The sequence below is a fragment of the Dryobates pubescens genome, chromosome 17, assembly GCF_014839835.1.
Source record: "Dryobates pubescens isolate bDryPub1 chromosome 17, bDryPub1.pri, whole genome shotgun sequence".
Taxonomy (NCBI): Eukaryota; Metazoa; Chordata; class Aves; order Piciformes; family Picidae; genus Dryobates; species Dryobates pubescens.
This window is the reverse complement of record NC_071628.1, coordinates 9,243,655-9,260,179: the sequence shown is the minus strand read 5'-3', so window position 1 is coordinate 9,260,179 and position 16,525 is coordinate 9,243,655. Positions and strand designations below refer to the sequence as shown.

General features: G+C 51.8%; 1 protein-coding gene across 1 annotated transcript in view; it reads left to right on the top strand.

The window, feature by feature from the left end:
• ITGA11 (integrin subunit alpha 11) overlaps nucleotides 1–16,525 on the top strand; it is a 65,823-nt gene that overhangs the window by 30,585 nt on the left and 18,713 nt on the right. Inside the window, exons 6-16 of the mRNA XM_009903868.2 lie at nucleotides 1,568–1,695; nucleotides 2,810–2,958; nucleotides 3,848–3,992; nucleotides 4,877–5,042; nucleotides 8,084–8,154; nucleotides 9,014–9,158; nucleotides 10,646–10,794; nucleotides 11,645–11,785; nucleotides 12,951–13,154; nucleotides 14,242–14,372; nucleotides 15,295–15,461. Of these exons, the coding sequence (XP_009902170.2) occupies nucleotides 1,568–1,695; nucleotides 2,810–2,958; nucleotides 3,848–3,992; nucleotides 4,877–5,042; nucleotides 8,084–8,154; nucleotides 9,014–9,158; nucleotides 10,646–10,794; nucleotides 11,645–11,785; nucleotides 12,951–13,154; nucleotides 14,242–14,372; nucleotides 15,295–15,461 (1,596 nt within the window). The remainder of the gene's footprint in view (nucleotides 1–1,567; nucleotides 1,696–2,809; nucleotides 2,959–3,847; nucleotides 3,993–4,876; nucleotides 5,043–8,083; nucleotides 8,155–9,013; nucleotides 9,159–10,645; nucleotides 10,795–11,644; nucleotides 11,786–12,950; nucleotides 13,155–14,241; nucleotides 14,373–15,294; nucleotides 15,462–16,525) is intronic.

The following is a 16,525-nucleotide window of genomic DNA, read 5'->3' as shown; positions in this document are numbered from 1 at the left end:
TCTCTGATTCTATGATCAGGGCTCCCAGAAGGTCCTCACCATTGGGTGCCAATTCACTCTTGCAGCATAGAGTGTGGGAAGGAAAAGGGACTTTTAGGGAGCAAAGGAAGAGAGCAGAGCCCACCACCACCTCCTCAGTGTCCCATCCCTCTCTATGGCCAGGAGATGATTTCAGCCCCTGCTGCAAAGGGTAGTTGGGTTTTTAGAGGAGAAGGTGATTAACGAAATGAGTGTTATCAGTTAGTGGCTGGGATGCAGAGGGTCATCTTCTCTCCCTGGGGTCTGAGATGAACTTCTTTTGAGGGTGCTGGAGGCCTGGAGCAGGCTGTACAGGCAGACTGTGGAGTCTCCTCCTCTGGAGATGTCACAAACCCTCCTGGTCATTGTGATCCTGGGCAAGCTGCTGTGGGTGCTCTTGCTTTGGCAGGGATGGTGGATGGGATGATCTCCAGAGGTCCCTTCCACCCCCTACCATTCTGTGATTCAATGAGTCTATGGCAGCACAGAGCTGAGGACCACAGTGATGAAGTGATCCACCTGTGGCTCCACTCTGTGGATGCATTAACCCATAAATGCCCCCAGCAGATGAAAAGAGTAGAGAATACATTCAGCATCTTCTGGTTTCCCAGTACTTCCCATACCTGAAGGGAGTCTACAAGAAAGATGGAGAGGGACTTTTTAGCAAGGGCTTGTGGTGTTAGGATGAGAGGCAATGGCTTTGAGCAATAAATGGGGAGATTGAGACTGGAGATTAGGAATAAATTCTTCTTGGTGAGGGTGGTGAGACACTGGAACAGGATGCCTTGGGAGGCTGTGGATGCCCCCTCTCTGGAGGTGTGCAAGGCCAGGTTGAACAACGCCCTGAGCAACCTGCTCTAGTGGGAGGTGTCTCTGCCCATAGCAGGGGAGTTGGAACTGGGTGATCTTTAAGGTCCCTTCCAACCCAAACCAGTCTGTGGTTCTGCAGCTTTTCTGCTTCTATTCTAAAATAAAAGCAAGAGAGAGAGACAACCCTGAGCAATTTTCCTTGCTGAAAACCAGTCGACTGCATAAATCCTTCACGGCTCATCCTGCTGGGCTCAGCCCTGGGGTCCTCACTGGGGGTTTTTGGCTGCCTCCTCACTGAGGATTTCCTGGGGAAGGGAGGAAATGCCCAGCTTGGCTTTGGCTGGTGAGTGGAAGGCAGGGCTGAGGGGTGACTCAGGGGTAAAGCATCACTCTGCGGGAGGGGCAGAGGCTGGGTCCTGCCTGCAGTGGGTCACCCTTTGAAGTATGCAACGAGATGAGAGAGGATAGAAGTCTGAATGTGAATCAGGAAGGACACCACTGAGGGTTATTTTTAGGGTGCTCTCCAGTCTTTTCTCAGCAGAGAGGATGCTTGTGGCTTCTCCCCACCTTACTGAAGCTCAGAGGTATTCAGGAAGGATTGAAATGAGGGTGGGGGGTTTTTTTGTTGTTCTTCCAACAAATCATCACTCCTCACCTGGCTGCAAGGAATGAAGTCAGAAATCTCCTCTTTGCAAGCACTGCCAAGCTCTTTCAGTAACACCCTGCCTGTTTTCCACAGGGTGCCAGACCTACATGGACATCATCATAGTCCTGGATGGATCCAACAGCATATACCCTTGGGTTGAAGTTCAACACTTCCTGATAAACATCTTGAAAAAGTTTTATATTGGCCCTGGACAGATACAAGTAAGGGTCTGCACACCTCTTGTGTCCCCCCCCAGCCCCTCTTAGGGCCTTTTTCTACATCCCCTTTTTCTCCTAAACAGTATGGGTTGTAAATCTGAGCCCATGGAAAAATTGGCCATATTTATAGTCTTATGGAGAAACCAGCACCCCACACCCCAACCAGGCATGGGGAGGCCAAGAAGCTGCCTGTGAGCCAGCAATGTGCCCTCATGGCCAACAAGACAAATGATCTCCTGGGGCCTGGGAAGAAGAGTGTGGCAGGCAGGTTGAGGGAGGTTCTCCTCCCACTCTACCCTAGTGAGGCCACAGCTGGAGTGGTGGGTCCAGGTCTGAGTAAAACAGATCAAGAGAGACAGGGAACTGCTGGACAGAGTCCAGTGGAGGCTATAAAGATGTTGAGGGGACTGGAGGAGGAAAGGCTGAGAGCCCTGGAGCTGTTGAGCCTGGAGAAGAGCAGCCTGAGAGGGGATCTGCTCAATGCTCCACTTCCTATTAGCCATCACGAGATGATTTGGGCATGGATTTGGACAGGGATACCCTCAACAATCTGCACAAATAACTCCTCCCTGGGCCCTGTCTGGAGGTGCTCTTGGTCCCCAGTGGGTCACACCCTAAGCCTTTATAGTAAGTAAAGAATGAAGTTGTAGTAAGGTGGGGGTCAGGCTCTTCTCCCAGGCAACTTGTGACAGCACAAGAGGGCATGGCCTCAAGCTGCACCAGGGGAGGGCTAAGTTGGATGTTAGGAAGCACTTCCTCATGGAAAGGGGAATTAGACACTGGAATGGGCTGTCCAGGGAGGTGCTGGAGTCACCATCCCTGGATGTGTTTAAGGAAAGGTTGAATGTGGCACTTAGTGACATGGTCTAGTCGATGTGGTGATGTTAGGTCATAGGGCGGACTCGATGATCTCAGAGGTCTATTCCAGCCTCAATAATTCTATGATTCAGTGAAAACTGAGCATTATCAATGGTGCCACAGAGGGGAAACTGGAGCAAAGGGGGACAAAGGGATTGCCTTTTAATGGTGGCTGCTATTTCATCTGGTTTGTTGCGTTGTAGGTGCTTGGTCCGTGGAGGGTTGTTGGTGTCCTTTGTGATACTCCTTTAATCCCTAGGTTGGAGTCGTTCAGTATGGAGAAGATGTTGTCCATGAGTTTCATTTAAATGACTACAGGTCTGTAAAAGATGTGGTAGCAGCTGCCAGTCACATTGAGCAAAGAGGAGGCACAGAAACCAGGACTGCCTATGGGATAGAGTTTGCTCGGTAAAAATCGCTCACCTTCCTCTTCCTCCTGATAACCACTTGGAAATCACTATTTATTTTCCTTCCCTCTCTTCCTCTTCTTCAGTTCTCCTCCATCTCTCCTTCATATTTCCTCCCTCTCCTCCTCTTTGGGTTTTTTGCTCCCTCTCCTCCTCTTTGGGTTTTTTGCTCCCTCTCTACCTCTTTGGGCTTTTTGCCTCCCTCTCCTCCTTGGCTTTTTTGCCTCCCTCTCCTCCTCCTCCTTGGGGTTTTTGCCTCCCTCTTTCCCTCTTCTTTTCCCCCTCTGCTTAGAAAGCAGGAGGCTAAAAAAATGCTATTAGCAAAATTAATTAATTAATTTTTAATTGATGTTTCCCAAACAATGCCTTACAAAACTGCTCCATCCTCAGTGGCAGCTGACACAGAAGGGAGGTGCAGAAGGAGGGATCTGAAAATGAATCCTCCTTCTGAAAGCACTCAGAGTGGAGCTCTGGGTTCCAGAGTGGAGCTCTCAGTCCCAAGGGGAGTCCCCAGATCTCTTCCAGGCACCAGAGCTCTTCTGCTGACCATTTATAGGCCCCCAGGAGCTTGGTACAGCCACAACCCACCATCTCCCCTGCTATCTGGGACTCGTACCTGCTCCGTGTCCTTTGTTGCCACCCACCCAATGTTCCTGCTGCAGGTTTAAGGCATTTTGCCTAATTAAAGCCTCCTCTCCTGCAAGAAGCCAGCTCCATGGGTGGGAAATATCCCCTTTTAAAGTCCCAAAACCTTTCCTGAGAGCCTCGCAGCCGGCTGCAGCTCCCCCAAGGCCTGGCAGCCCAGCGGAGGCCGGGCGGCGGCGCTGGCGGCGGGGTCCGCGCGGCTCCCGGCGAGGCTGAGCCAGCCCAGGGCATCTCTTCACTTGCAGCTCGGAAGCGTTTCAGAAAGGTGGCCGGAAAGGGGCAAAGAGAGTAATGATTGTCATCACAGATGGAGAGTCGCACGACAGCCCAGACCTGGAGAAGGTGATCGAGGACAGCGAGAAGGACAACGTCACCAGATACGCCGTGGCTGTAAGCGGAGGGGGCGCCCTCTGGGGCCGGGGCGAGGGGGCACGGTTTATACGCGGAGAGGGAGATTCAGGCTGGAGAGAAGAAGGGTTACAAGTGTTTGACCCTGAGGGTGGTGAGAGCCTGGCCTGGGTTGCCCAGAGAGGGGAGAGAGAGTTGGGAGAGAGTGGGGAAATAAATACTGGAATGGGTTGTCCAGAGATGTGGTTGAGGTCCTGTCCCTGGAGACATCCAAGGTCAGACTTGATGGCACCCTGAGCAGCCTGATCTAGTTGGGGATGTCCCTGCTCACAGCAGGGCAGTTGGACAAGATGATCTTCAAGGGCTCCTTCCAACCTGATGCACTCTGTGATTCTGAGACACCCCATCCCTGGAACTGTCCCAGGTCAGGTTGTTTGGGGCTCTGAGCAATCTCCTCTAGTTCCTGATGTCCCTGCTGACTGCAGTGAGGGTGGTCTAGGTGACCTTTAAAGGTCCCTTCCCACCCAACCCAGTCTGGGATTCCATGGTTCTATGACCCTTTCAGCAGCAAATACCTTCAAAAGCTATCCAGAGCTTAGCGGTGCCCTGTGCACTCCCATGCCATGGGACTACCACCTCCACCACTCCCAGTACACTGGTAGAGGTTCTTGTTGCTGGACTGCTATTAAAGGGGCTGGTGGGATGCTTGATTCTGAATCTGGTTGCCAGAGCAGGCACCACATCTGGGGACAGGAAGGATCCAAGTCACATGGTGGGTACCTGGAAGAAATGCATTGCTCCCACAATGGGATGTCAGACGCCAAGGCTGTGGGGCTCTTTCCATATGGACATCCCTCAGGAGCTTTGGGACAGCTCTGTCCATCAGATCAAACCCCTTGAGTACTGCATTCCCATTTCAACCCCAGGTGCTGGGCTATTACAACAGAAGGGGAATCAACCCTGAAGCCTTTCTGAACGAGATCAAATTCATAGCGAGCGACCCGGACGACAAGCATTTCTTCAATGTCACAGATGAAGCAGCCCTCAAAGACATTGTGGATGCACTTGGAGAGAGGATATTTAGCTTGGAAGGTGAGTGATGCTCTTCCTTGACACATCCCAGTCAGTCAGGCTACAGTGCGCTGCTAGAGATGTGGGTCTGGTCCACAATATGCTGAATTTGAGCTGGTCATGCAGGGGCTTCCCCTGGTATCTGTTTGATAAAGAGTCTGAAAGTCACACTTTGGAGGTCTTTCTATAGGAAGAAATGTCTTGATTTTGAGTGGTTTTCATCCTTCAAGCATCAGGAGCACAGGTCCCATTTCCTCAAAAGGTGACCCCCTCCTCTTGCAGGCAGTACAGGTGAAGGGTTACTGCATCCATAGAGGTGAGGGCTGATCTGCTGGAAAACAGCTGTGTGGAGAAGGACCTGGTGGACAGCAAGGTCACCATGAGCCAGCAATGTGCCTTTGTGACCAAGAAAACCAATGGTGTCCTGGGGTTCATGAAGAAGAGTGTGGCCAGCAGGTTGAGGGAGGCTCTATTGCCCCTCGACTCTGCCCTAGTGAGGCTACAGCTGGAGATCTGTGTCCAGTTCTGGCCTCCCCAGTTCAAGAAACTACTGGAGAGAGTCCAGGGGAGGCTACAAGGATGCTGAGAGGCCTGAAGCACCTCTGTGAGGAGGAGATGTAGAGAGACCTGAGACTGTTGAGCCTGCAGAAGAGCAGCCTGAGAAGGAATCTTCTTAATGCTCAGCAAGAGCTAAAAGCTGGGGGGCAAAAGGATGGGGCCAGACTCTTGTCAGTGGTGTCCAGAAACGGGGCAGGCAGGGGGCAAGGGGCACAAACTGGAACCCAGGACGTTCCATTTGAAGATGAGGAGAAACTTCTTTGGTGTGAGGGTGCTGGAAACCTGGAGCAGGCTGCCCAGAGAGGTTGTGGAGTCTCTTTTTCTCTGGAGAGATTCCAAACCCCCCTGGCCATTGTGATCCTGGGCAAGCTGCTGTGGGTGCCCTGCTTTAGCAGGGGCTTGAACTAGATGATCTCCAGAGGTCTCTTCCAGCTTCTACCATGCTGGGATTATCTGCAGAACTGTAGTGGTTTTATCATTCACAGCAAAACCTTTGAAGTTTGGTGTGGGGTTGGTCTGCCTCTTTCTGCCCATCAAACTCCACTCAAAGCCAGCTGGGCTATAAATAGGCAAAACCCACACACCGACTGCCAGGGACTGCCTGGGGTGGGAGACGTGGCAGGAATGGGAACAATGGGAATAATGTGAGGTTTTGGGGGGGGATTATTGGCTGAAATTAAATACCAGGAAATATTTGTGTTGGGAATGAGAGTGCTTCTGTCCACCCTGTGACAAGGTTGCTGGACTCCAAACCTAAATTTATCCACATTTCATAAGCAAGGATTGACAGAGAAGATGGAGAGCTTTCACTCAAAGCTAAACATCTGAAGGTCTGGAGGAATTTGGGTCAAACCACCTCACAAACTCCCCACCAATTTGCCAGTTGCCTTGGTCCAGCCTGGCTCCAACACTTCTCTATGGAAGAAAGCTTCCCTGGAGGAGAAGCTTTGCCCAGAGAAAAAGAAGAAATACAGAAGAAATTCTTTCCTGTGAGGGGGATGAGACTCTGGCCCAGGCTGCCCTAGGGTGGGGAGGGGTGGGAGATGCCCCATCTCTGGAACAATTCCTGGTCAGGTTGTTTGGGGCTCTGAGCAACCTACTCTAATCGCAGATGTCCCTGCTGACTGCAGAGAGGTTGGGTTAGATGGCCTTGAAAGGTCTCTTCCAACCCAAACCACTTGAAGACTTTATAATCCTGTGAGGAAGGAGCTTGGGGAAGTCCCCATCAGTGGTTTGAAACCAACATTAAAATTCTCCAAAGGATTGGAGTCAAATTCTTTGACCTGGAGGAGCTGAGTTTGCTTTTGGTGCTCTCCTAGGACCAAGTAGCATCCTAACCATCCTGGCTCCACCAATGTGACTTTTGAGCACCAGCAACAGAGAGTGAAAGTGAGGGAACCAGATGTGGAGCTTCCAAAACGCCACTCAGCCCAAGGATGGATGGATGGTTGGATGGGATGGATGGATACATGGATGGATCATCAGTCTGGGATTCTTTGATTCATCCATTTGCAGTTATGACACAAAATACTTTAAATCCATGGGTTTGTGTGATCTCAAACCCTGGAAAGGAGAGAACCACATCAGAGCAGAGCTCCCAGTAGCTATTAGAGTAGAATCGTAGAATCCCAGACTGTTTTGGGTGGGAAGGAACCTTTAAACACCATCTAGTCCAACTCCCTTGCAGTCAGCTGGGACTTCTGCAACTAGGGAGGTTGCTCAGAGCCCCAAACAATCTGAACTGGAATGAACTTGAGTAGAATAGAATAAACCAGGTTGGAAGAGACCTTCAAGATCATTGTGTCCAACCTATCATCCAATACTATCTACTAATCAACTAAACCATGGCGCCAAGCACCCTATCAAGTCTCCTAAACACCTCCAATGATGGTGACTCCACCACCTCCCTGGGCAGCACATTCCAATGGGCAATCACTCTCTCTTTGAAGAATTTCTTCCTAACACCCAGTCTGAACCTCCCCTGGTTCAGCTTGAGACTGTGTCCTCTTGTTCTGGTGCTGCTTGCCTGGGAGAAGAGACCAACCCCCACCTGGCTACAACCTCCCTTCAGGTAGTTGTAGAGAGCAAGAAGGTCTCCCCTGAGCCTCCTTCTCCAGGCTAAGCAACCCCAGCTCCCTCAGCCTCTCCTCACAGGGTTTGTGTTCCAAACCCCTCCCCAGCTTTGTTGCCCTTCTCTGGACACGCTCCAGCAAGTCAACATCCTTCCTAAACTGAGGGGCCCAGAACTGGACACAGCACTCAAGCTGTGGCCTAACCAGTGCAGTGTACAGGGGCAGAATGACCTCCCTGCTCCTGCTGTAATTTTTGGTGATTTAGGGAGAAACAGGCTCATTTGTGGCAACCAAGGTCCTTGGTGCTCCAGGTGGAGTAGAGATGGATGCTGACCCCTTTCTGAGCCAGACACCACTCAGCTCCTCCAGCACACCAAAGCTCTCCATGAAATACAAACTTCTGTTGTTTTGGGTTTTGTTTGTTCTTTTAAGGAACCAACAAGAATGAAATCTCCTTTGGCTTGGAAATGTCCCAAACTGGATTTTCATCACATGTTGTGGAAGTAAGTGATTAAATGTGATGGGACTTCTTGCTCCTGCCTTTGCAAGGATGTGTCTCAGGCTTTTTAGCATCACCAGCAGCTGCAGGTGGGGAGAGAAGCATTTGGGGCAAGTTCTTAGCCATGAAGCTAAATCACTAACACCAGCATCAGGAAGAAAATGCTGCTGGTGCTGATTCATCCCATAGGAAAAGGAGCTGCTGGGAGAACTTCCTGATTAGGACCAGCCTGCCACAGCTTCTCCCAGTGCTACAACCTCTTTGAAGGGATGTGCTGTGGAGGAAGGTGCTTGGTGGTAGTGGGGAGCAGAGTGTGGTCAGTCTCCTTCCACCCATGGGATCTATGGGCTGGGAGGTCCTAGTGAAAAACCCATCTTGGAGTTTTTCTGGGGAGAAAAGCATGCTGAGAAGACATTGATGGGGTGGAAATGTCATTCCAGCATGTTTTACTATCTCCATCTTTCCTTTGGAGAAGGGTCTGTTTCTTTTTTTCTCTCTCTCTCCTCTCCTTTCCTCCTCTCTCCTCTCCTTTCCTCCTCTCTCCTCTCCTTTCCTCCTCTCTCCTCTCCTTTCCTCCTCTCTCCTCTCCTTTCCTCCTCTCTCCTCTCCTTTCCTCCTCTCTCCTCTCCTTTCCTCCTCTCTCCTCTCCTTTCCTCCTCTCTCCTCTCCTTTCCTCCTCTCTCCTCTCCTTTTCTCCTCTCTCCTCTCCTTTTCTCCTCCCTCCTCTCCTTTCCTCCTCTCTCCTCTTCTTTTCTTCATGTCCCCTCATCCATCTCAGCCTCAGTTTGAATCAGCTTTGCCCATATGCAGAATTGTCTACATTTGGCAAGAGAAACCCTCAAACTGCTTCTCTTCTTCCACAGGATGGGATCTTACTGGGGGCAGTGGGTGCTTATGACTGGAATGGAGCTGTCCTGAAGGAAACCAACAGTGGGAAGGTCATTCCCCTGAGGGAATCTTATCTCCAGGAGTTCCCTGAAGAGCTGAAAAACCATGGAGCATATTTAGGTGAGAAAGACAAATGAGGGTCTGCTGCCAGGGCTGAATTAATGGTTTTACACTTAATAATAGGAAGCACAAAATATCAAGCAGCTAATAGCAACCAGTGCTCCCAGCACTGGTGGCCCCATTGCTGACTGTTCATGAGCTCACATCAGTGCAAGATCTGTGTTGCTCATGTGATCCATGAGCATCCTTCCCTGGGAAGAGTCCAGTGCTGACCACAGTATCCCCCAAAAGGGGATTGTTTCAAAGAATTGTTCAGCTGGAAAAGATCTCCAAGATCATTGAGTTCAACCATCAACCTAAGACCACCATGGCCTTTAAAAGATGCCCCAAAGTGCCATGTCCACACACTTCTTGAACACCTCCAGGGACCCAAAGTAAGGCAAATGCTCAGGGAAAAGAGCCTACAAACCCCAATAATCCCTGGAGACACTGAAAATCCAACTGGACATGACCCCAAAGTGACCTGATCCAGCTCCATGGCTGACCATGCTTTGAGCTTCTCACAACTTAAGTAGCATTTAAAACTGATTGTGAATGTTCAGAAACCTGGAGCTGGCTTTGAAAAGTAGGAATCTTGCAGTCCCAGGGTTATAGTCCCACATGAACCTCAAGCTGCACCAGGGGAGGTTCAGGTTGGATATTAGGAAGAATTTCTTTCCTGACTGAATGGTCAGGCTTCAGAACAGGCTGCCCAGGAAGGTGGTGGAGTCACCATCCCTGGAGGTGTTCAAAATAAACCCAAGTAGATGTGGCACTTTGTGACATGGTTGAGTGGTCCTGGAGTTGTTGGGTAGAAGGTTGGACTTGACCTTAGAGGTCTTGTCCAGCCTTAATGATTCTATGGCCGAGAGCTACAGTGCAGTGTGGAACATGTGGTGGTGGTGATCCCAGGGCAGAAATAACCCATCTGGGTGGGAAGGAAGGATTGCTCAGGGTCACTTACTGCTTATTTCCATAAGGACTCCTGAGTGACCATCTTGATGGATTCACAACTTTTATTGGGCTGTGAACACTGACATCAAGCACCAGCAAAGTCTTTCACACCTGGTTTGGGACACAGTGTTGCTGGGGGGTCTCCAAGGAGTGGACCAGCAAGCGCTGAAGGCTTGCACCTTGCTAGTGTTTGCTGAACTTGATGTGAGCCATGAAGTAAAACACTACTCAGGCCAAGAACTGGATTTGATGTTGAGGGAAGAAGGATTTTGCACGGGGTATTCTGGCTGCCTTAGGCAGAGCCAAAGCTGTTGGCTCAGGGCTCAGGGTGTAGGTAGGACACGAGCAGGTGGCTCCAAGCCCAAGGTCCCGGCGGTGGAGGTTGGTTTGAATGACTTTTATCTGTGAAGAAATCTGCTTCTCTAGCTTCCAGAGCTGGGAGGTGGCCAGAGTTCTGTCGGCAGCTGGGGGCTAATGGAAAGCAGATCAGCAGGCAGAGGCTGGGAGCCGCCTGGCCGTGCTCAGCCCCGCGCCCCCCACCTCCTGCCTTGCAGGTTACACTGTCTCCTCCGTCATCTCCACCCAGCACCAGCGCATCTACGTGGCAGGGGCGCCCAGGTTCAACCACACAGGGAAAGTCATCCTCTTCAGCATGCACAGCAACCGCAACCTCACCATCCACCAGGCGCTGAAGGGAGAGCAGGTAACAGCAGGGCACACACCAGCATCCCAGCGTGGTGCTGCTCAGATGGGACCTCTGGAGATCACCCAGACCAACTAAAGCAGGGCACCCCCAGCAGCTTGCCCAGCATCACAAGGGCCAGGAGGGTTTGGAAGCTCTCCAGAGGAGACTCCACAACCTCTCTGGGCAGCCTGCTCCAGGGCTCCAGCACCCTCACACCAAAGAATTTTCTCCTCATCTTCAGGCGGAACCTCCTGGGTTCCAGGTTGTGCCCCTTGCCCCTGTCCTGCCACTGAGCACCACTGACAAGAGTCTGGCCCCATTCTCTTGCCCCCCACCCTCTTTAACTCTTGCTGAGCAGATCCCCTCTCAGGCTGCTCTTCTGCAGGCTCAACAGCCCCAGGGCTCTCAGCCTTTCCTCCTCACAGAGATGCTCCAGGCCCCTCAGCATCTCTGTAGCCCCCGCTGGACTCTCTCCACTAGTTCCCTGTATGTCTTGAACTGGGAAGCTCAGAACTTGACCCACTCCCGCTGTGGCCTCACTAGGAGAAAGGGGCAAGAGAACCTCCCTCAACCTGCTAGCCACACTCTTCTTCATGCACTCAAAGATGCTGCATGGATTTTTTTTTCCCCCCAGCACATGTGCTCCATCAGTCCTTTCCCTTCACTTTGCAAACAGATCCACAGGATGCAAACACACCCACAGGATGTTCTGGCTGTCCATGCACTCGCAACTCAAATTCCATGGCTGTAGTTAGGACAGGGCTTGAAATGCCCCCGTGGTCCCCACCAGGGTGGGTGGCAGTTCCCTAGAACACCGAGAGCATTGTCCCCATGCTTCTTCTCCTCTCCTCTCCTCTCTGTCCTCTAGATTGGCTCCTACTATGGCAGCGAGATCAACTCCCTGGACGTCAACGGTGACGGCATCACCGATGTCTTGCTGGTGGGAGCCCCCATGTTCTTCAGCGAGGGCAGGGAGAGGGGCAAGGTCTATGTCTACACCCTGCAAGAGGTATGTGGCAGCACCCACTGGGCAAGCTGGGGATGCCACAGGAACCATGTGCCCCCAGCTTCCACTGAAGTAACCCAGCAAGGATGGTGAGACACTGGAGCAGGTTGCCCAGATGGGTCTTGAAGTCTCTGGAGAAGGAGACTCCACAACCTCTCTGAGCAGCCTGTTCCAGGGCTCCAGCACTTTCACAGTTGTGAATCTCATGTTGTGGAGGAACTTCCTGGACACCTTTAGCTAGATCTTTAACTTGCTCAGAGCCCCATCACATTTGACCTTGAATGTCTCCAGGGATGGGACTTCCACCACATCTCTGGGCAGCCTGATGTGGCTGTTGTGAGAGTTGAGGTGGATGTCTGCTTTCCTTGTTTATAAAGTATCTCAGGGGGGTTGCTCACTGCCAATGGAGGGAGCCCAGCCTATGCTGGAGCAGAGCCAACTCATATTGAGATTTTACTGCTGCCAGCCAGGCAAGCTTCCCAGCTTTGAGGAGGTAATGCAGAGGATGCAAGGAGAGGTCCCAGTGCTCCTGACTGCAAGGAGATGATGCACAAAGTGGGGCCTTTGGAGCGTGGGTGTCTCTCTAGTGAAGCAGTCCCCATTCACTTTGCTCCTTCAATACTGTTCCCTCCAATGGGAACCCTCCTGCCTGGAGGCTGGACCAGGCATGGAGTTGTAGGAAGCAAGATTGGCTCTTCACCATCATCACTTCAGGGCACAGATGGGACATGTGTCACTCCCAATCCCTGCCCTGGCATCCAGCAGTGCTCTGGGGTGGGACAAGCTTCCTTCCTGCCCTCAAGCTGGGCTCAAAAGGCAGTTTCTGAGCCAAATGCATCAGTCTCCAGACATGTGGGGCAGGAACCAAGTCATGATCTACATCCAAGAGTACAGAGCCCAACCAGAGAAAGGGAAGGCCCACATCTACAGCACAACTTTTTATGCCATTATTTCTGTAGGTTGCTATGAAGAGAAGACAGAGTAGGTGTGGGGCTGGTGTGGGGCCAAGGATGTGCTGAGCAGAAAGTCCCAGGAAGGCTCTCACCTTCTTCCTTAAAGTCTTCTCTCTCTGCACCTTTGAGGACTTTCTCCTCTTGTCTGTTTTGCTGCTGATGATTAAGGGGTTTGGGGTTTTTTTTTTGCCTTTTCTCTTTGGCTGGCCCAGCAGAACCACTTCGTTTCCAGTGGTGCCCTGATGGATCTGCAGAGCTACCAGAACTCTCGCTTCGGCTCCTGCATCGCGGCGGTGCCCGACCTCAACCAGGACTCCTACAACGACCTTGTGGTGGGGGCACCTTTGGAGGATGAGCACCAAGGAGCAATATACATCTTCCTTGGCTTCAGAGAGACCATTCTGAAGAAGTACAAGCAGGTACAACACCCAGGTGCTTCAGCTGACCTCATCCTTCAGAACAAGGGGCAGTGGTTTTAAACTAGAGCAGGGTAGATTTAGATTGGGCAGCAGGAAGAAGTTCTTTACTCTGAGGGTGGTGAGGTGCTGGAATGGCTTACCCAGAGAAGCTGTGGGCACCTCATCCTTGGAAGTATTTAAGACCAGGCTGGATGAAGCTCTGAGCACCATGACCTAGTGGGAGGTGTCCCTGCCCATGGCAGAGGGGCTGGAACTAGCTGATCTGTAAAGTCTCTTCCAACCCAAACAATTCTGTGACTTTTCTCTTGTGAGGGATCCAAGACAAAACAGATGCAGGGTATGGAAAACCTGCTGGAATCCTTGGATGCTTAGCTTGGTGCAACAGAATGCTGTAGATAAACTATTTCATCCATTCACAGAATGGTTTGGGTTGGAAGGGACCTTAAAGATCATTTAGTTCCAAACACCCCACCGTGGGACTCCCACCAGCCCAGGTTGCTCAAGGCCTCATCCAGCCTGACCTTTAACACTTCCAGGGAAGGGGCATCCACAGCCTCCCTCGACAACCTTGTTCCAGTGTTTCACCACCCTCACTGTAAAAAAAATGAGATCTTACACTTGGGAGAAGAAGTAAATGCAGAGTCAATCCAGCAGAACTCTCTGGATGGTGTCTCCAGAGACAAATGGCATTTTGGGACATGATTTAGTGGGCATCATAGTGTTAAGCTGATGGCTGGACTTGATCCCAGAGGTCTTTTCTTGACCTCTGTGATCCCAGAGGTCTTTTCTGGCCTCTATGATCCCAGAGGTCTTTTCTTTACCCCCGTGATCCCAGAGGTCTGTTCTTGTTTCCATGATCCCAGAGGTCTTTTTTGGCCTCTGTGATCCCAGAGGTCTGTTCTGGTTTCCGTGATCCCAGAGGTCTTTTCTGGCCTCTATGATTCTGTAAACAGCTCCCTGGAAAGCGATGGTTGGTGCAGTCACTTGGAAAGGGCCATCTTCAGTGGTGTGGTGGAGGCTGTGTGTGTGTGACAGAGCCCTCCAGGGGTGCTGGAAGCCAGCCTGGATTCTCCTCTTTGCTTTCCAGCGGATAGCAGCTGCCGACCTCGCGCCAGGCTTGATGTATTTTGGATGCAGCATCCATGGGCAGCTGGACCTGAACGAGGATGGGCTCGTGGACTTGGCTGTCGGCTCTCTGGGCAACGCTGTCTTGCTGTGGTTAGCTCTGTCTCCTTTGTATCTCTCCTCTGCCCAAAGCTTCTTGCAATTTGGGCATGTGGGGCAGGGGAGGTGGGGGGAGAACTGATCTCCCAATAATCTGAGCCATCTTTCCACAATGATGACCCCCTGTCTGGTGAGGCCATGGGATTGCAGTGCTGTTGGGCTCTAGAAAGATGCCAGAGATGTTTCTACCTTGAATTTCATCCTTAGTTCCCCAGGAGTTTCAAACCAGCTAATTGGATGGTGGTGATTTGCCCAGGCTCCCTCTGCTCTTACTTAATAACAGCTTCATGTGTTTAAATATTGATTCGCGCTCAGAAAGTCCCCTGGCAGCTGGTAGGATGGAGGGTTGGTGTGCCCAGTAGAGATGGGCCATCCTGGGCTCTGCCCTGAACGGTGCTATATTCACACAAGTGGTCAAATCCTGCTCTTGGTGCTGAGCTACTTCCCTGGCGTGAGCAGGAGGCAAATATTTGCAAGAGACTTTGTTCTTCAAACGCTGTGTCAAGGAGCTGAGAGCAGAGCAGCACACTGTGGTGGCCTTTGGTCTTCCTCAGCACCTTCCTCAACATGAGGAGAAACTTCTTTGATGTGTGGGTGCTGGAGCCCTGGAGCAGGCTGCCCAAAGAGGTTGTGAAGTCGTCTTCTCTGGAGGCTTTTATCCTGGAGGCACTACCTGGATGCATCCCTGTGTAACCTGCCCTAGGTGATCCTGCTTTGGCAGGAGCGGGGTTGGACTCAGTGATCTCCAGAGGTCCCTTCCAACCTTTACCAATCTATGCTTCTATGGTTCTTGATGCTGAGAAAACAGGCGGGAAAGGTGTGAAAAGGGTGAATCTGGTGGCTTTTGGAGGATGCTGGAGCTGCATGTCGGTGTCCCATTGCACTGCGCATCTCCTGACCCTCGCTCGCCCCGCAGGTCCCGCAGCGTGGTGCAGATCAACGCCAGCATGCGCTTCGAGCCCGCCAAAATCAACATCTTCACCAAGGACTGCAAGAGGAACGGGAAGGATGCCACCTGCATGTCAGCCTTCATCTGCTTCACTGCCATCTTCCTCTCATCCCACTTCCAAACAGCCACTGTGGGTAAGCAGCGTAGCACGCATGACACAAACTCCGAGTCATCCAAGTTATTTGGGTCTCCAGCCAGGCTGGATCACCAACCTTCTGCCAAGGGAAGCCACCCAGGAGCTTGGCATGTCTGGAGGCGTGCACAGTGCCACCCACCACATCCCTTTTTACCCACAGTTTTGTCTATGTCCTGGCAGAAGGAGCAGGGACGGTGGCTCTAGCGTTAAACAGTGCCAAGAAGCAGCTCAAGGAGGACACCACCTGCTGTCTATTGAACCTCTGATTTCACCTACACCCTGGGGCAAAGCTCCTCTGTAGCTCATCTTGTGGTGGGGCATGTGATGGAGGTGTCACCACCACCTCACCAACCAGTGGGATAAGAGAGTACGTGCCCAGACCGTGCTCTGCAGAGTTCATCCAGCCTCCCTGCTCCAGGGACAGGACACATCTGCTGACCATCTGTGCCTGTTTCCTACTGTCCTGAGGAATCTCTGTGAAGTTACTGCCCAGCTCTGCTATTGAACCCTTCCATGCTGCTGTGATCTTGGGTCTACCCAGTGGATCACAGAATCCCAGCATGGTGGGGTTGGAAGGAATCTCTGCAGACCATCCAGTCCAAACCCCCTGCTAAAGCAGGGCACCCACAGCAGCTTGCCCAGGACCACAGTGGCCAGGGGGGGGTTGGAAGGTCTCCAGGGAAGCAGACACCACAGCCTCTTTGGGCAGCCTACTCCAGGGCTCCAGCACCCTCACAGCAAAGTTTCTCCTCCTGTTCAGATGGAACCTCCTGGGTTCCAGCTTGTGCTCACTGCCCCTTGTCCTTTCACTGGGCACCATTGACAAGAGTCTGGCCCCATCCTCTTGACCCCCACCCTGTACTGGTGCAGAGGGTTGTTTCTTCCCAGATGCAGGACCCCACACTTGCTTTCTTGCCCATAACCCAGCTCCAGACAGAGGAAAATGACGGTGACTGTCCCTGCAACCCAGCAGGAGATGTTAAAGAGAAAATTAGGTCAAGAATGAAGCTAAAGGAGAAACTCCCACTCCCCTGAGCAATATTTTTGCCTTGTGCTCTCCAA